The sequence below is a fragment of the Phalacrocorax aristotelis genome, chromosome 1 (genome assembly GCF_949628215.1).
Source record: "Phalacrocorax aristotelis chromosome 1, bGulAri2.1, whole genome shotgun sequence".
NCBI lineage: Eukaryota > Metazoa > Chordata > Aves > Suliformes > Phalacrocoracidae > Phalacrocorax > Phalacrocorax aristotelis.
In genome coordinates, this window is record NC_134276.1 from 146,867,716 (window position 1) to 146,888,647 (window position 20,932).

A 20,932-nucleotide genomic window follows, 5' to 3' on the forward strand; every position below is an offset into this window, starting at 1 on the left:
CTTTTATCACAATTAGTGAAATGAAAATTTTACCATGTCCTAGACAGGCTAGAGTCAAACACAGCTATGATGCAGACAAATACAGAATTGCAAAAATTCTGAGAAAAAACTTCAAAAAATGATTTGCTATTTTGACACTAGTAATCTGAGCTTTACAGTCAAGTCTGCAAAAGTTACAACTGAAATGGAAGACATCATCTAGCATGTGTGCAATAAAAATGCTCTGAAGACTTAAAATTGTTTTGTAAAGAACTTAAATCCATTTAAGTTTTTAATTTAAAAATATAAGTCAGCCAGTAGATGTACGGTCACTACAGCTTTATTTAAAAAACTCTTACTATGTTGTCTAAATTTCATGCACTGTCCCAGAAACAAAAGGGAAATTTAATTTTAACTTCTCTCCGTGAAGGAAGCATGCAAAGTTGTCTCAAATCAGAAATGGAGTTCTGCTGACCTCTTCTGGAACAATAGAAAATGTCACCCTATAAACTGGCATGCATCTTACTTTAGTCACTTACTGTATTTCAAAGTTTTAAAATTTCAAAACACACACAACTAGTATCAATACATGTGATAGCTGAACTATATAAAAAAGCTAAAAACAGTGAAAAACACTGGAACACAGTTCAGTATTCAAATATTTTAGAGAATTAATTCTAGCTATTTCAAAAAAGGTGGGGGAAGACAGAATAACCTATAAGCTGCATTTTTTAATCACTGCAATATCTGCTCTTTAGGTTAAATAGAAATGCTTGATTTTTTCCATCTGATAATTCAGAGAATCAAAGTAGTGAGAATTTTACTGCCATAAAAAAATTAAGCAGAAATAATTTATAATGAAGTCAAAGGTTAACTCTGGAGGGCAAAAACATTTCTTCAAGAAGGCTTTATTGATGACTGCATCCTACAGCTTTCCATATCTATATAGAGATGGGTTTTTAAAAAATGAGATATATATATGTCTTTTCATAGGAGATGAAGGGTATCTACAATGACTGCTTAGAAATTCTTCACATTACTATTTTTTCACTAGGATATCCATCCTGTAAAATACTACATCGTGCTGACATTCTTATGCTGCATAAAAATATAAACCTCCATCATTTATGTCAGTTTTCAGACAGCAAGAAAATTTTATCTTCATTTTTTTCACCTTTCAAATTAATGCTCCTGATAATTACACATTTTTTTCTTCATCTGAAGGTGGACCACACAAACCGTTTCATGCTATTTAGCCTGTCACCATTCAAATTCAATGTCCTATTTCTTATAAGTTATGCAAGATGTGTTTGCATCTGAGGTGACCATTAGGTCAGTGTAACAGTGTACATCCATCCACAAGACTGCTTCTATTCTACCTTTTCTTTTTAAAGCAGATCTTTGACTGACCCTCAATATAGCTGATGTCCAGCACAAGCCCACACCACTGTAGCAGCACACTAAAATAGGGTAGCAAGTGCAGCGCAGGGCTGGAATCTTACAACAGTTCTGCCACTGGTACAACCCCTCCCACAACTGAGGTATAAGCAATTTCAGACTTAATCAACTGCCTATCATCTTGAGCAAGGCTTGCACAGATAAGCTAAAAGGATTTTCACCACTTCTTTGAAGGTAATTCGAAGCAGTTTTAGGGTGTATTCCTCCCTCTAATTCCATCTCCTTATGAATTATTCCAATAGCCAAAGGTTAGCTTCCACACCAAGTCATCTGTCTGGATAAAACTTCAGGTTAAAGCAAGCTGTGAATTGGAAGAGACTCTGCTTTTCTCACAGCATTGTAAAATCCATGTTCGCCAGGAAAACTAGAATGAGATTTTAATACAGTAACAGCTAAGCCACCTGCAAATCTCCATTTGCAGCTGGTGCTCAATGCACATAAAGTTCAGGACTAAGCATTTGGGAAAAAATTCTAATACAGGCCACAGATATTTATAACAATCGTCAGTCTTGTAGAACAGGAAAAATTAATCTTTTATATGGAAAGAGACTGACAGTTCAATAGCTTGAATCATGTGTTAAGGTTAAGCCTTGGCTGAAGACACAGCAGCCAGCATCCCCTCCTTGGGCTGCAGTTCATCTTATACTAGTCTGCCAATTTACAAAGGACACCCTCCCCATTTCATCCCATCTCTTAATTCTTTTCTTCAGCTGAGTCTATACTTTTTAGGTGCCCATATCGCCCAATTTGGTTAAGAAAACCTGAGGTTACACAGCTTTTTGAACTTCTGATCCCTATACCCCAATTCAGTAATTTTTCCCCCCCAAAACTTTCATAAATTAATGCTGATGTCTATCCTATCCACAAACAAGTGAAATTAACAAAACAGGATATGGAAACAGGACTAAAGCCCAGTTCCCCACTTGGTATTTGCTACCTCCTAACCATTCGCTGACATTTTGGTGCTAAGTTTGTTAAAAGAAAAAAAGGGGGACAATAATACATTTATTCAGGATTACATTTTTTTAAACTGAGAAAAGGAAGAAGTACAAATATCAGACCAGCATCTTAAATATTCAATTACACAACTACCCCCAGTGTATTCCTTGTGATAAATTAGCAGTCACTCAGAACTATGGAAACGCCGTCAAATCACATTCTCGTTTAGAAGATATAACCACATTTTTCTGCAACACATACTTGCTGTTAGACATTTCCACAAGTGTATCAGACAGGCAATGTTGCAAGCTATTCAGTTTGTGAGCTCAAACAACTGCTAGCACTACTTTTAAAATGTTAATTTACTAAGAGAAATGGACAAATCAACAATGTAAAATACCCACTATAATACTTACTTCTGATTAATGCCTACAGCGGTACGAGGAAAACAAATATTCTGAATTAGATTTTTCAGACACATAGGTAAACAAACAGAATGCATTAATATGTATACTTACAGTACTGTGAAATACAACACTGTGGCCTTTTCCTAAACTTTCTATATGTGCTGAGAGGTTAAAGCAGATGGCTCGATGTCTTATAGCATCCAGTGTTTGCGCATCAAAGAAGTCATGAGGTCTTGCTAGAAAAAAAAGGAAGAGATCCTTAGCGTTCAGCACATCAAAAGCATTCAAACACATTCAAGCATGTAAATAAGTCTGCAGTGTCATTAGTAAATCATTTATCACTATGGTAGTAGCACTACCTTGTCAAAGAGTTGTAAACATTAATTTAGCTGAGAGGAAGGAATGACTCCAAGAGGGTCACAATCCATTGAAGTTTGGTCAAAACATACTCCTTGTAGATAAAACAGCTGTTTTGACAAACTGAATTACACTCACTCATTTTTTAAAGTTTCAAGTGAATTCTATTCTTTCTTAATCTTCAAAATTAAGAATTCATTAATTTTGCTGAGTACCTCTGGGAACATCCATTGCGATCATCTCTTAATAAAAATTTTTTAAGAAGTCCCAGTACAAACAAACTAAACCCAGAACTCATTAATAAAGACGAGTTCTAATTTAATGCAAAGTCAGCCCAGTTTGGTTGTGGTATTTATGTGGGAACCTAACTGGCTCACCCTTACTGCACAGTCAATACTTCCAATGTTACTGCTGTGACTTTTAAAAAATACTAACATCCTGAAAACATGAAAGTGCATACAATCAACATCTTAAATACAGAACTATACCCCTAACTTATTTCTTAATTTTATTAAAGATTATCTGCTCTGATCTAATTTATAATCACTAGAAAAACACCAGTTATTTCCAGTAAATACTGCAATGCTGCAGAGGGATCAACGATGGCACTAAAACCAAAACTGCTTTGTACTGCAGTGGAACACAGCAAAGGATTAAGTAAGAATTATTGTGAGCATACAGAAAAATACTAGCTCATCAAGAAATTTTTTATCTCCAAGGAGTAATAATGCTGAATAGTCATGTGAAAAATGCCACACTGATAGACATGTTTCTTTCTATGTAAAAGTTGTCATTCCATGTTTTTTGATTATTAGTAGACAGATTGTTTTCCAGCCAAGTACTAACTGCCTCACATACTACACTACAATTTATAAGTGCAATTAACATCTGATATTTTATAAGTAGTCTAAATATCAGCATGCACTAATAAAGCCCTTTTCCTTTTAGAAAAAGACTTTTATAGTTAAGCGTTTCTTGAACAGTAAAAAAATAATTGAATTCTCATTTAAAGTGTGAAAAAGGTCTATCAATTCTACACTAAGAGTACTTTAAAAAATAACAGCTACTAGGCACATACTTTGCATAACTTTAGAAATATTTCACATAAATTTTTAAAAAAACACCATATAGAAGTGTAGTAAAATTACACAAGTAAATACAGTACAAAAGTATCTAGATTTTTTTTTTTAAGTCTTATTTCAGAGCAGTAATTCTCTATATAACACACAAAAGTAAGAACAGGAGCTGATATTACATTATCAACTATGTATCATCCTGTAATCTGCAAGAACAGTGATTCTAAGTTCTGCTGTCTTCATTTAATACAACTTCTGTATTCCTTTTCACCAAGATTATCTATCTCTTATTTCAAAACAAACTACAAATTCCACTTAAAACTAGTATTTGCTACACTCCTGGGACTGTTGTTAAGCATTCATCTGTACATTAGGTTCTGTCCTTCTACCTCAGCTGGATGCTGCCAATTAAGCAATCATTTCACTAAAATGTTCTCCCGTTTTAAGTAGTAACGTAGAACCACAGCTCATGCTGCAAGTGATCAGTGATGCAAGCATATAAATATTTTATAAATATGAAGGAGGAAGGAAGGGAATAGAAGTAGAAAAGAAGAGACAGGCCCAAATTTTTGCTTTTGGTTTCATATAGCAAATTTCAGGATTTGCCATTGGATAGCATTCAACAGATGCTGAAGAAAGGGCACAATTTATCAATGGCAAATAAATAGCTTTATGTACTCCTTATTGAGTGTAAATGCCAAGTCTTCTATGTATCTTAAATCTATTCCCTCAGAATGATTTTCAAAGTAATGTGCCTCCCTTCCTGCTTAGTTCCAAGTACACATCAATTACTTACATCAAATAAATTAAAATCTTCATACCAGTAGCCTACTAAATGAAATTCCAAGTTTTATGTAACTAACATTCTTACTGCAAATTACTGTAAATACCTTGAACAGTGTCTCCTTATCTCACATTTCTCCAGTGAACTGAATTATGCTTGTTAATAACTACAGTGTCATCTTTGCTATTGGAAAAGCAAGTGACAATATTGTAAATATAATCTTAGGTTCTGCAAAATTCTTTGAGGCAGCTTCAGAATAGCAATACTATAACCTAATTTAGAGATACACACTTTCAATACATTTGGCTCTATACATCTAAATGACAGGCTACATGGAGCAGTGAATGTATTTAAGGCTATTCAGAAGATCAAGCTACTGACTGTAATCATGAATTATTCGTCATATAAATTTTGATATTGCAAAAAATCAGACAGTCTCTTTAGCACCACTGATGTAACCAGCTATAAAGGTATCTATAGTAAAACATGCTTTCATCAAAAGCACTGATTTCCAAACTTAAAAAGAACACATACTGTTTACAGACAGGAAAAATGCAAAACAGTTTAAGAAGGGCAAGACATTAAGAGAAAACAACAAAAAAAAAAAAACAAGTAACAGTAAGAATTCTCTTTATAGTCCAAGTTAGATGATCATGTTCTTGTCACATATAAAGCCACAGTAAAGTCTCCTCTTTTATTTATGCATTAGTGTCTCAGAAGGGTGTTAACCTTCAGATATAAAACAGATCTATATAGAAGCTAACTTATTTTCTGTATTTAAAATATTAAGAATTTGTACACAAGGGTGTTTCAATAGCAGCATGTAATAGCAATCATTTGACAACAAATATTTAGTAAGCCATTTACCCCTTGCAAAAAGGGTCTAATCAAACATAAGAAGGTATAAAGAACATGTCGACAACATTTTTTCAAGGGAAAATTTTTTTTGTGGTGCAAAACTAATTTTTTTTCATCAAATGACTATGTGAATGATTTAAACAGATTGTATACTATCAGATAGCATCTTGCTTTTCACCCTTTTGCCATAACGTCTAGTAACCCAACTTGCAGAGAACCTGGTACCTGTGTTCAACACCTCCCCTTTCGGACACTTTCAAAATACTAAATATAAATCTACATTCCTAGCTTTATATACTCTAGGCTGAAAATACTTAATGCTGTTGTTTTGTTACTTTGGCTTCTTAGATAGGGTCCTTGCCCCACTCACCCTTCTTGTAAAGACAAAACAGACAAACTTCATTCTCTAAAATTAAGCTAAGAAACAAAGACAAGCAAAATTGTTATCAGCCCTTTGTCAAGTTCACCTAATCAACAATAATCCACACAAAGTTTTAAAGAAAAGCTACCACTACTTAGCATTTTCAGAAAATGCCATCAACTTCGGATACATTTCTGGGTCGCATACCCTCTGGAGAAATACATTACAGTAGTCTGTTCCCAACTCAGTTGGAGATTATTTTTGCTTTAAGGCAAAACTCTACAGCCAAAGTCGCATTTGTCTCATGAGGGAAGACAAAAAATTGCAAGCAGCTGTCATTTTTCTTCCTGTGCAACACTTGATCAAGACAGCAGACCATCGAAGTACTACTGTTCGGTCTTTAACATACCCATAATATTTAGTACTTATATTTTTTGCCACAGATTAATTCAAGAATTCTGCAGAAAATTCTTATTACGACTAGAATACCTTAGCAGATAGTTTGAAGTTTTAACTACAAAGCTCATATTTGAAACTTGTCAGTCAATAACGTTCATCAATTAGTAATAAAATGCCAACCTGAAAAACTACCTCTGCATCTACTGGCAGGAAAATTCTATTAAGATGCATAAAATCAGCCACCTAACAAAATCAATACAAGAAGCAAGCCAAGATGCAACTCAGGAATCTCTGAAAGTGAAAATTTTGAAGTGACAAGTCTTGAACGTCTATATTTTGAGTAACACAGTCAACAAATCAAAGTAATCTTTCAGGAACCTGCAACTATTTCAAGTAAGTCTCTTTCATTACATCCAAGATGAACTAAAAGGATACCGCAAAGTAACCACAAAACCCTTCATTGATCAGCCTTCCCTTCTTGAAACTTCTCGTTCACATAGATTGCCAGAGTAAAAGGAAAAGCTCTTTGAAAGTCAAATTCTGAAAAGAATAAAAGTAGCTTTCTACCTTCTTTGAATGTTGAATCAGTGTCAAAATTAGAGGAACTCTGCAAATTTACACTTTTAAGATGTGTTTAATGGTATAATTTGCTCACATATATTTTAAGAATACCCAAGCATTTAAAACATTAAAGAAAAAAATCACCATAACTAAAGCTAACAGTGGCTCTTTAAGCACTGAACTGATAGCTGTCACACAGTATGGAAGAAAGACACAGGAAATACACTTTTCAGAAGTCTAGGTGATACCGTAACTTTCCAGGACAGACCTCTGTGTTCAAGGTACAAACATTACCACTGCTTCATAAATTTCAGTTGCTTAAAGCACTGTGATTATCCTTAAGACCTCATCTATCATGTGATATAGAGTAATCACTTAAGACCACTAGTATGTGCACCCATTGTTACAGTACCATTTAAATAATTGGTAACTGTGTTTTTTCCAGAACTCTTTCTGTTCCTGTGAAGAATAAGACTACAATTGCTGACCCAGTTAAGTAACACAAGTTCTCTGGTGCACTGTCACTAAAACCTGACTGCCAGCGAGGAGACAGGACTGAAACAACTGCCTGCTTCTGAACAGAGGTCCGTTTCTGTGGACAGTATGAGATAACTCTTTTTATGAACCACTGGACCTGTTGTATCTTGTGCTTCTCTCCAATACTGTAAGGTTGACGTTACACCACAGGTAAAAATTAATGGAAGTGTTTTCTTCAGCTGTTGACATACTAGCACGAAAAAATCTAAATGGGTTTTTACATCTTTACTCTAAAATGCAACTGTCTCAGTTACAATTTAAAATTAGTAAATAATCAGTTCCATACTGGAGGTTTGCATCCAAAGCAATTATAAAACAAAGTTAATTTTTTAAACAATTGCCTAGTCTTTCCTAACCATTTCTGCGCATTAGAATCTCTAAATAAATTTGACATGATTATTAGTCTGATGCTAGGACAACTCAGGAATCAAACAAGTGTATCAAAATGGACCAGAAAAAGTATTGCATAAGTGATTACTACTTGCTAGAGGAAGCAATTTTCACTTCAAATGATAAATCACACTTCTCAGTACATTGGCTCATATAAATTTAATGAACATCAACTGTGCGGAGAAAGATTTTAAAAATATAGCAAGTCAAATCTGCCCAAAATTAGATCTTGGTTATGCTCATGAAACTGTCATTAAGCTAATAAAACATTGTGCTTGAAAGAGAGCTTACATAATATGCATTTATCTCTAATTTATATGAATCTGCAATGTCTGTCTGCAGTACTGAACTTCAGACCTCATCATCACTAAACAGAACATTTGCCAAACAGCAATATAGTAAGTAAACAAAAGGCAGCTCTGAAATGAAAAGCATCTTTGAATTGTAAGCTCAAACCATTGCTCACAGAAAGCTGATCTTTTCTATCAAGCACACAGATCCTTTACCCTAAAAAGGAACACAATCGGAATCTGAATTGTTTTACTCCCATGACAAGGAATGCCAGCACTCTAATGCTACCAGACCCACATCTGCAGAGAAACATGCACATTGAAGAGAAACTTCCTATCTAAAACAAAACTTTCAAGAACTTCTACTTCTGAAAATACTTACGTAACGATCGTCGCCTCTTGTTCTTTAACTTTCTTCTTTTATTCATTCCAGCTTTAGATGGAGATTCCTCTTTGGCCTTTGGCTGACTGGCAACTTTTGAAGAGTTCTGCTGGCTGAAATGTGTGGGCACATGACGGGCAAGTCCTCCCTGAGATGCAAAGCTGGCATTGCACCCACCAACTACACACTAACGAGAAGAAAAAAAAAGAATAACTGTATCAGTGTGCTATATGCCACTCATTCACAGGAGTTTGATCAATCTTTCAGTTTGACTTTTCTGGCTCAACCTCCAACACACTAAAAGAAAGAAATTCTTAATGATCATGCAATTCTTAAAAAGAAAAACAATCTGAAAGAAATTTCTATCTGCACTTTATAACTTTCAATAATTATTCCATGGTGTCATAATATTTTTCTATGCTATATTATATTCAGTAATATTGTATAGCATAAAACCAATCTCAAACAATGCACTAAACTCCTCCCACAGAAAATAAATGCTTTTGAAGAACCTTCCCCTTTATAGACCAACATCCCCTTGTCTTACAGAATAAGAGTGCAATATTTTGAATTTCTCAACAGCTTTCCAATCTTCTGCATTTGATAACAGTAACGTTCTCTAACACCCTCCTTTCTTGTGACAAGGCAGAAGTAAAAAAATACATCCTTGCCCACATTAAATTTGAAACAGATTAATGCTTTTTGTAAATGTTATGCAAAGTCAATAAAAGGTTATCTTACAGTTCCGTCTAAAAATTTGATTCAGTACCTTGAAAGTCACATTAACAATTATTTATACATTTGTTTTGGGATGCTACTATTACTTCAGAAGTATCTAGGAAAGTTCTTATTTCAAGAAGATGACCTCTCTCTCTCAAACAGAAAAATAAGAAAAGGTCCAACAATAATTAAGCAGAAACAAGAAGTCACAAGATACATGCAACTAAGCCAGTACTGGCTACAATAATTATTGGTATTTTTATAAGTATTTGGTTTATGTTTACAATTATTTCATTTGCAAAATGACTATTTAAATTATACCGTTGGGGAGGGAGGCACAAGCCTTTTCCCTTGTGCTGAGCTTACAAGGGTAATAGAAAAGTGATTTTAAGTTATGCATTCCATCATTGGCTGCAGTGAATTGCGTGTCCACGTGATCCGTTTTTCTTCTGACCCAGACAATAGTAATAGGGCAAATGAGTTCACCAGCCAGTAGTAAGAAACCACTCTAAACCATTGGAAAGTTCTCCTCCTCCCACATCTGCTCTGCTCCTCCCCCTCCTTCCCCTTTCTCAGCTCCTTTATCTGTACTTCTCTTCTCTAGCACTTCACAGCTGAGGAGGCAGCTCTAACAGGAGTTCAGGAATAAGCAATGCTGCAACTGTGTACATAGTGCTAAGTTTTATCTGAAGCATGCACATTTGATTGGAAGACATGGGAACAGCAGTAGAACACCACACAGCATGTTTTGTCCCTAAAACCCAGCTTTATTGTTTTCCAACTGTGGCTGCATTGAAAAGTCTTTCTGCCTCAGACCTGGCAAATGCTTTTCCATGATCATCATAAAACACTATAATGACCATGAAGAAAAAAAACGGTGTTATCCCCAAGGGCTAAATACTTGCTATAGGACTAAAAATATGTATATATATTTCAAGAGACTAAAAGACAAACTAGGAGGACATTTTTCACATTTGCCTTTTGTGTTTGGTTTTTTTAGAGGGGAAAGAAAAAAGAACTTAGAGGAAGTTAGGGAAAGTTTTCTAAGTACTGAGCTAGCTACAAATATATAATTCCCTGATGAAAAGCTTTATGATCCTTCACACTGTATTTATTCCTCATGTCTCCCCCACTAATAAGTTTCTTAAGAAATTGTGAAGATTTTCTACCAAAAGCCTACCTATGCCTTTCTACCTTGCCCTATAATTTCACATGTTTAAACAATAGCAATATTGTACACTTATATTGTAGTGACTTACAATGGTAAGAAATTCCACAACATCTGAAATTCAAAACACTCAGGATCCTGATCTCATTTACACTATGGGAACCTCAATGCAATGTCCATTATTTCAAATTAATACTTAAGATTAAAATTTACACTTACAGAATTATGGAATGGTTTCAGTTGGATGGGACCTTTAAAAATCATCCAGTTCCAACGCCCCTACAGTAAGTAAGGACATTTTCTACTAGATTAGGTTGCTCAAAGCCCCATCCAACCTGACCTTGAACCTGACCCACTTAGTTGTATTGAAGATGGTCAAACTCACAATCAACAGACACGGATAAGACACATGCGTGCACTAGTTCAAACAATTCTTTATTCTCTATTTTTTAAGTCCTTGAAATAGCTGCCTTGCCCATAAAAGCAGTTTCATGAAACTAAACCAAGCTACAAAATCCAAACTTAGGTTTAACTTTCATTAAGGTGCTCCTGACCTCAGCTTCAAACCCCCAAACAAATAAAACCATACCCTGAAGTTCAACAGACACTGAGAAATTAAAATTTATATCTTGTAATCTCGTCAATGCCTGCTAGAGGTCAAAAATAACCTTAAGTCTTGGAACAGTGCATGTATTACCATATTCCAAGTTTAATAAAGTAGAATATCAAAAGGTAAAACCTGAAAACAACACAAACTATGGCAGGCACATCTCAAACTTTTTAAAACACAAGTTCACAAGAGTTCATTGTATTTCTTCTCAGATGGGAAACACTGTTTTATGACAAACTGCAGTTTCACTCAGTGTCATGACTTTTGTCTAGTTGTGTACAAAAAAACCAATCACAGATATTCTATACAGATTATCTTTTCTTACTCTTACTTTTCTGACACTTACTTTTCTTACTCTACCAAGTTTTAATTTCAAAAGCCCCAAACCAGCATCCTTAAATCTTCAAAACATGTAACTAGAAATTATCTTTTTCCAGAAAGCCTATTTACAGCCTGCAGCCACAGCATGAAATATTTGCAGAAATCATTACATTCAGATATTGTGTAGTTTGAGACTACCTGATCATGTCATCAAATAATCAACAGCTGATATATCAAAGATGACAGAATGCCTTTGCAGTAGACAGGAAATAGTAGAAGAGGAGAAAAGTCTTACCTGTTTTTTCTTTTTTTTCTCTAAAATAATATATCCAGCAATCCGTTACTAATGGGTAAAGTCTCTTCTCTCCAAAGATAAAGGAGCAGTTCAGGCTGTCACTTCAGGATCTCTGGACGGTAAGTCACACCAAATCAGCTTCCCACCAGATAATTATACAGATCTAGAGGGCTTCTAGTAAGTCAAACTCAACTATTATGCACAACTTTAAACCAACTCTTCATGCTTTCCCCAAAACCTAAATCTCAAATTTTTGCATTCAAATTTAAATATCACAGATTGGGTCCGGATTGGTGGATATGTTACTTCAAGAGAAAATAAGTCAACACGTAATAAATTTAATTTCTCCAGTGTACCCATACCCACCATTATTAATGGGCAATAATGAGCAGTGACTTTAACAAACAGGATAAAAATATCTAGCAATACAGGGTTATTTTCCTATTAATTCAAAATAACCAAATCTCCTTTTTAGATTATTCAATGTGTAATTTTTCCAATAAATCAAACAATATTTTACACATCTGGATAAACCTTCTTATTGTCTCATCATCTAAGTGTTCAGGCTGAATGCCTTTACATTTTTCTATCTGCAATGCTCTAAGGGGTAGAAGATATTCTGCCAAGAGAGTAACAGACATGAATTCCAAGTGAGAACTGAAGCTGCTTGGCTGTGTTTTCTAGATTCAACAAGTGTTACCCTACTGAGAGTCATACCAAATGCAGTCGCCTTTTAATGAATTCTGGAAGTTACAGAATTATTACTTTTATTATTACTCCCCCCTCTTAAGCAAAGAATGAAAGCCTCCAATGAACCTGTGTACTGTCATTCGTTGTTGATGAAAGTATTTACCCCATATGAGCAAACCTTTCATGACTGATCTGAAACACTAAGGGCATACCCACCGCAACTGGTGTGTGAAAGCAGCTGATAGCATACCCACAGTCTTATATTTACATAAAATTGCTACATGCAATTATCTTGCACAAAATGTCCCACTGTTTTGCGCTCACTCTACCATTTGTCCTTTCATTGTGCCTAACGTCTTGTATTTGGTCACCTAGACTACATTTTAAGAGTTCATTTGATATGTCTTCAAGTAACTTTCAATGCCTTCTACAGCAACAAGGCACAGCAAGTAGTACTTTGATTAGTTTGAGTACCAGAAACCATGCTGGAAAATGCAGATTGTCACAGCACATAAACTATTCAAGTACTTATTATTTGTGACAGCCAAGTTTAGGACAGGAAAGATAAAGTGAATTAAGAAATTAATTATCAGCTTGCCAAAGACAGTCACCAGCATCAGTCTTCTAACTCAGCAATTATTCCTCTAGATCCACCTGCCTACATATTCTGAAAGCCTGAAAGTTTTTAAGTTGCTGAATCTTCAACAGGACCACCACTACATGTTGATGATACTCCACAACATTCCACCAGTTTCTAAAAAGCTGCAAAAATTATGTAACAACAAAACTAAAAAGAGACTATTTAATTTTCCCTCACTCAACTCTGGATGTAAAATGATACACAAACATTAACATACTAAATATCTTCAGAGAAACAATTAGATGCCCTGAGAATACCTATATTAAATGAACGTCTACAACGACAAAAAAAAAAGATGAAAGGATGGCTAGAATCAGATTGCAATAAGCAAGGAGAAAACGTCCAGCAGTACGAGACCTATGAACTTCAGGTACTAAAAGCAGCAGCATAACTTCAAAAATACCTAACAGTGGGCCCAAGAAGGCCGGCAAGTTCTCAACCAGAAACACATTCCGGAAGACCAGTTTGTTTGTTCCTCTTGACAAGAAAAACAAATCTAGGAAACAGTGCTTACCAAAAGAAGGACTGGAAAAGCACACTGCTTTGTAGAAATAATATTTGACTACAGACTGAGAACTAGCTGCAATGAATGGTAACTATGGCTCATGTAATGGACACTTTTTATTGATGAAGGGATTGGTGGGTGCCCTAGGAAAAGATACTTTCTCAGTAAAACAACTTAGTGATGACAGCCTCAAAAAACCAAGCAAGAAATGCATCCATGTGTTCGACATGAAACCCAAGACCATCAGTATGGGAAAAAAGCAGAAGGAATAAACAGAAAAGCAATCTGATGACTAAAGGGAAACTGAGGTCCTCAATTCTGCCCAAAGATCTAGGTTTTTTTTTTTTCTTTTGTTCACCAGATGACTCAGATAAAACATCTTCTTATGAGCTGGACATACACAGAGCTAGCATACCAAAGGTCTCAAAAATAGGTACTCAGAGAAATTTACCTTTTCTGTGACAAAGGTATTGCAATATTAATGCTGAGGGGAACACACTAAACTACACAAATTAAAACCAGGAGAAACCTATGAAAACTTTTTGCCTTCGTAATTTAGAAGTGGGTTCATTTCTGTGACAAATGAACTACACAGTCACAAAGTTTATATGAATGCATGGAAAGGGTAAATCCACTAAGACCTTTTAATATGAAAGCACAGCACCTCATTTACAGCCAGATATAGCTTTTAATCAAAGGACAACACATGTATCACAAAAATAGAAAATTTAACCCAAAATGGGCAACTACATAGAAGAAGTCCACTTGCAAGCAAAAGGGTGACAGGACAGGGACATATCCTTCAACATATAGTTCTAAAGCAAAATACTTTTGTCTCTTACTTTGACTAGAAATATAAGAATATAGCCACCTGCCATATATTTATTACCCTCCTCTGTTCATGAAACAATTATAGTGTTCTTTTACCTTCACAAAAGTAAATTTTCTGTGCCCTTAATTGTCACAGAATTGTGGTGGGTTTTTTCTTTTTTTTTTTTAAAAACACTGAATGATTAGGTACTTTCATCAAGTTGTCTGAAATGGCAGATCCCTTCTTTTACACTAGAACGCAAGTGTATTCTCATGAGGCAACAAAAATTTCATTTATAAGGTAGGTTTTGAGACATACTTTGTCTTCAATAGCCATCAAAAATAAGAGGACCTTAATCTATCTCTGACTTGAAAGAATTTGGCTTTTCCTAAAGGTGAGCAATTAAGATTTATAAGAACAGCTAAATGCAAACGGAAACATTTGCTCTGTTTTTGAACGATTGCCATAAAACAATTAGTAATGGCTGTTCTTGGACTGATCTCAATTAATATCCAATACTTAAGTGTTTTTGTATCATAGTAGATTTCAAAAGCTTGTAGAAGAGAAGAAGTGAGGAAAGGGGGCTAGTTAATAGGTTGCTATCACAGACACTTATATACTTGGCTACCTCATGTGAGTCCTGAAGCCTATATTCAGCATAAATGACAGGGGAACAAAAGATGTTACAAAATTCTACTCAGACCACAATTATCCTCCATTCAAAGCCCCCATGAACAGTTTGAGAAATACAGATATAAAAAAAAAAAAGAGGGACTAAAGACAACAGTACGAGGAAAATTCTGAAGTGACACACATTGAGCCATGATGATTAACTACTGCAGCCCTAGCCTGTGTTTTGTTCCTTCTCTTAGTATGGCCAGAAGGTACAGAAAAATCAGCTGGTGAAACACACATATAACACACGATTATTATCAGAACTAATTGTTTTAAATTTTAGGGCTCTAGCTGTAATGAGCCTAGCCAAAGAACTGGCATACCAACTTTTACTGACTTTGCTCGGTAACTCTGACAGATTCAAAAGTACTACTGGTATTTCTGAGCTATGCCCACCTCTTAAACCCAGCATCTTTAAAATTGAGTTTCTTTGATCTAGACCAAATAAGTATACAAATTACCCTGCTGAAAGACTTCCCTTCAAGACCAAAGCTTCCTATTCTACTTTGAGGTAAACAAAATATTTAATTCCAAAATGATAAGACCTAAGGGACAAGTTTCCTCTGACGACTGGCTTTTTTCCCCCCCCTCTTTTATTCAGGGTTTAACACTTAAAATTAGATCAGCTGCTGGAACAACCATCCCCACAAACTTCCAGGAATCTATAATCCTTATGCTATACTTCCAAGAGCATGCTAACCTTATTCCTTTGAACAAAGGATATGATAACCTCAAGAGCAAGTTTCCTGTTGTTATTCACTCTGTCAGAAATTTTCAGACCGAACCACACAGTTCAGTATGGAAAAAAGTCTAACCTTTATTAAAAAACCAAACTTTTTTACCTGCAACACACTATTTTTAATCTCTAGGTTTTAAGTTTAGTTTTGTTTTCTGTCACAACTACTGTTATAAGCTGTGCAGCAGAATTAACTTCTGGAAGATATCACTGTAACAGAAAAGAGTTTTTTAGTAATAGAACTGCCTTAAATGAAAAAATTTGGAAAAAATTTTAAAAAAGAAGATACTACCTGAGAAGAAAGAGAGGAGAGGAGAGGGAAGTGGAGAAACAGTGACTAAAACTTGGTGAGGTTAGGGGTGGGGTGAGGAAGGAATAAAATGCTACCTCAACTTAATAAAAACCCTAATTCATTTTTATATCCTACATGGAAGGAGAACTTCAGTCTGAAGTAGTGTGGGTGGGACTTACCATCAAGTGATCCAGGACTGACAGCTATGAACTGCCCCAACTGTATCCATAAGAGGATGAAGCAACTCATTAATAACGGATTGGTGGATATGGGAATGATAAACACTACTATACCTAGAATTGCAGGTACAGATTAGGGGGAGAAAGAAAGAGAAAGTTAGAAAATACTACGCAGGAAATACAGTCAGCTCAATGGTCCTGCATTCCTGACTTCCTTGTTATTATCAGAGAGGTTAACCATAAATAGTCACTGACTGTGTTTCAGCTGAATTTTGTTAACCAAACCAGCTCTTATTCAAGCACAGAATGTGCACCATTAGGCATGATCCAAAGTTTTATGTGGAAGTGTAAAGCAAGAGGCAAAATATCTCACTGTTACAGTGTAAGCAGCAAAACTGGGAAATGCACAAAATCCTGAACTTCAGCACTATTTACTTCTAGACTTCCCTACCATTTATAGATTACAAGAAACAGGTACAGAGAATCAATAACGGTATCTTCACCTGTTTTCATAACAGAAAAGGACCTTTGGGCACAACTATTGCAAAGAAAAAAGCTCAGTTCACTGGATACTTTAAGAAATCCTCCTGTGATGGCATTTTTCAATTAAATATAATGTATCAGGAAAAATAAATAAGATCACTCTTAAAATAAGGGATTATGTCTTACAATGAACCTTACCTTGAAAGGTTTGTCCCCACTGTGTGTCAACATATGCCTCTGCAACCAGCTTTGACTTGTTGAAGGTGTATTATATACTTTGCAACCTTTCCACAAGCAAACAAACACCTAATAGAATAAAAATGCGGTAAGTTTGCACAAGTCAAAAGAATCCTGTTTTCACAATACAAAGTACTCCACAGAATTTTGAACAATAACCATTTATTCTGCAAGACACTTCTCAGCTCACCAAGGAAAAAATAATTACAACCACAAATATTCAAAAAAGCAGGTTACTGGAATAAAATAAAGAAACCAGATGCTCCTGCAATAAACACAATCAACAATTTACATTTTCTGGGTAGCAGATATAAAATCACTTACTCGTACTCTGAGCATGAAAAAGTAAAAACTCTTAATTACAGTATAGTTGTGTAGATACCAGAGTTTTATATTGTGGAATACTGGATACTTCTAGTTATGGCTTTATATGCAATTTCTGATGAAGAAAGTTACAATTTCATATAGGATTCAAAGTCTATGGGTGTTTTGTGATCCCAGTGTACAGATCAGTCACATGAACAAGAGTGCATTACTCATGCTGCTTGTCTCTCTCCTCTCGTTGTGTCTATCAACAACTAAGAGAATTAAAAAGCTCAACGAACTTGCCCTTCATTAGAATTTCCTCCACAGGTCTGTGTGTGAAGGGAGGTATAGCCCTGATTCATAGCAGCAAAATACAGTCCCCAGGAATAGCATTGTCCATAATACAGGTTTTCAGAACTGCAAGAAACTAATTGGATTTGAGTTTCTTGTTCTCTTTTGGAGATTAAAAAAACTCAGTCTTCAAAAGACTGTATTTTCAAAACAAAAGAGCAGCCACAGGAGTGCTATGTACTTGCTGTATAATAGACAGTCCAGCTTACTCATACAAAGCTGGAAAACCCTGCATGTCTGTATGATTGATCCAGATCTACTGACACATAAGGCCCAACCCGCTAAACCTTTGATGTCTGCTGCTCCTCAGTTTTGAGATCCTCTTGAAGCCACAAAATTGGCATTTCTGAGATTCCTGGCTGTGCAAGAGATCTGTAACTATCCCAATATTTTCATCAGCAACTACAGACTGCAAGGCACTCAAAGGAGTGACTACTATGAAGTCGTAGATTGTGGAAATGCAATCCCTCCAAAAAACGACCCACCAGAAGACCAAGCAAGGCTTCTTAGGGATCTTTGTCAAAAGCCTGATCCAAAATATTTCCGAAAAGAATTTTTGGGAGGTGAAACTATTTTGTCAAAATTTTCCTGTGCTCCTCATGGATCTGGTTTGGTTTGAAGCCATTATCTCAGTATTAGCTTGAAAATACACATTTTACCATACAAGGATGCTTATCACACTGCTTTTAAGCTCTCAATAAGCAGTTACTACTCCTACTTTTCTCCAGATTTGTAGTCATTGTAGTTGAGTAACGTCTGAACTCCAATAAAAACCACAGGAATATAATTTCTAACACCACTTAAACACCTCGCCAGCAGGTGGCAGACAAATCCTTGAAACAAAACAGCCAGGATCAGTCCCCTTCCATAGCATCAAATTGAAGAACTTTTCAAAAAATAAACCAACTCCCACAGGGGATAAGAAGTGTGAACCAAATGCAACAGTTAAGACACCTGGTGCTTCCAACAAGCTCCTCTTTCAGAAAGACAAATACAGTGTAACATTTTATAAATAAAAATATGCACAAATTATGTCACATGGAATGTAAGTGAACAGAAATACAACAAAAAAAAACCCACACAACCTGAAAAATCTTCCAGTCCCTTTTCAAGAAATGAAAAGGGGTCATGGAAGACCCCCGGAGATGCAGTTATGTGGAAGCCCACTGGATACTGATACACCTCATCCATTTCATTGCTTCATCCAGGATTCATGTAACACTTGCATAAACCTACTAAGTGAACTACAGAAATCATCTCATGGGTGGCTAAAAAGCCAGCTCACTCCTGGCTTAGAGCTTGGAATGAAAAAAGTCACCAAATATGAGGCTGAAAGTTCAATCATACAAAAAAAAAACCAAAAGAAAAACCCATTAGCTAAATATAATCATGTCACTGAGACAGCCATGACTCTGGTTGTATAATAAATTAGTTAAGGTAATGCAAATTAGCATTTTATTTAAGTCTCTTCACTCAAGATAAAGTGTAATGGCCTAACATTTTACTTCTGAAGAAGTGACATGATAAAAAGTCAAAAGATAATGACTATTTTAGGTTAAGATTAGCTCTGCAAGAAATTAAAGAGCTGCAACATACAGTGGCAAAGGCAGGTAGATTGTGTGTGATGTAAAGGCAGTTTACATGACATATTCCAGGCAAAGGTGATTTGGGAGGTTAGGGAGGAGCAGGTAGTTAAGTACAGAGTTGAAACTACACTACTGGAAGATGTTTTGAAACACTTAAATTGAGACAAACATATTGCGTTATTTGATCAGGGATTAGACTAAAATATACATTATTATGTATGTACCTCAATTTAAAAAAAATACTAGATGCATTATATTGAAGGTATACTTGCCGTCAGTACTACAGAGCGGGCTGTTTTGGTAAGACTTTGTGCTCAAATCAATGAGTCTTATATCTTCCTGTGTATATTTTACCTCTAATGAGACTCCATTCATAAAAATAATCAAGGTATGACTTCACATGCAGTAACACATAGTTTTAAGAAAATTAAATCCAAGTATAAGCACTTATACCAACAGCTTCAAGACGTTAAGTTAGCACATTATCAAAAACCTGATTGCTTCAAATCATTTATTAAAAAGAACTTACTACATTCTTGAAGTTAGGCATTCAATAAAAAACACAGAATACCAAACCAATTGAACTATGCAAAAGGCACAGCTGAATGCCTATGGAACTGATACTTTAAAACATAAAATTGGCTACTGTTATTAAAGAGTAAAATATTGGCAACTAAGAAAGAGGGAGAAAAAAAAAATAACACCAACCCCTCCTCGTTGACCATCCACATGTATGGAGCGAATGTGATCTGCCAAATCTGGGCTGGAGCTGAAGCAAGCATGGCAATGGTCCCAACAGCAATTATAAGCAATGCTTTTTGCAGAGGAGGCAGGAACTCCTTGTCCGTTCATCATAACTGGAGTTGAACGCCCACTGGAAATTGTGCTGTCTACGTCCATAATAGTGCTGCTTATGCTGAGAGACAAAAAAGAGAAAGTTCATATTTGTTGCATGTTAACAGAACAAATGAAAATCACAGTTCTTTGGAGCTTTGTTTCAGATGTATTTAGACAGGTTGAAGAGAAAAATCTTAAACAAACTTGCTAGTTGTTGTGGTTCATCACCTTAACTATAACAAATGTACAGTCAGGAAATAGCTGCTATTATTCAACAGTATAACTTCTGGACACTAGGAAAAGAGAGGGATGGAAAATTCTCCCATTCACTGACTTGTCAGAAAATTAACTCTCATGTGATTAACACAGTCATTTTTAGGCTACCTTAAACAGCCATATTCATTATTTTTATTTCCCAGGAAACAAGGAATAAAAAAAAGGCATAAAAGGCATGCTGGGTCAGACATGGAGATGTATCTAGCCCAGCATCCACTGCTAACACTAGATCCTTAAAAGGAATACAGCAGTGAAGTTCTACAGAAGGTTTAAGGTACTCCCACACTTACCGCAGCACAGAATGTCAGTGTCCATCACATACATGGTCTAAACTAATGCTTTTTGTTTTGGTGTTTTTTTTTGTTGTTAGGTTTTTTGTTTGTTTGTTTTGGATTTTTTGTTGTTGTTGTTTGTTTGTGTGGGTTTTGTTATTTTT

The 20,932-nt window shown here is 35.5% G+C and overlaps 1 protein-coding gene across 3 annotated transcripts in view; it reads right to left on the reverse strand.

Moving 5' to 3' along the window:
• AEBP2 (AE binding protein 2) overlaps positions 1-20,932 on the reverse strand; it is a 53,787-nt gene that overhangs the window by 13,974 nt on the left and 18,881 nt on the right. For all 3 annotated transcript variants that reach the window (XR_012663777.1, XM_075114614.1, XM_075114624.1), the window contains exons 2-5: positions 20,092-20,299; positions 17,102-17,209; positions 8,779-8,965; positions 2,895-3,019 (exon numbers count right to left, since the gene is read on the reverse strand). Coding sequence is in view for 2 of the 3 variants with exons in the window: in XM_075114614.1 (XP_074970715.1) it covers positions 2,895-3,019; positions 8,779-8,965; positions 17,102-17,209; positions 20,092-20,299 (628 nt within the window). In the remaining variant the exon portion in view is untranslated. The remainder of the gene's footprint in view (positions 1-2,894; positions 3,020-8,778; positions 8,966-17,101; positions 17,210-20,091; positions 20,300-20,932) is intronic.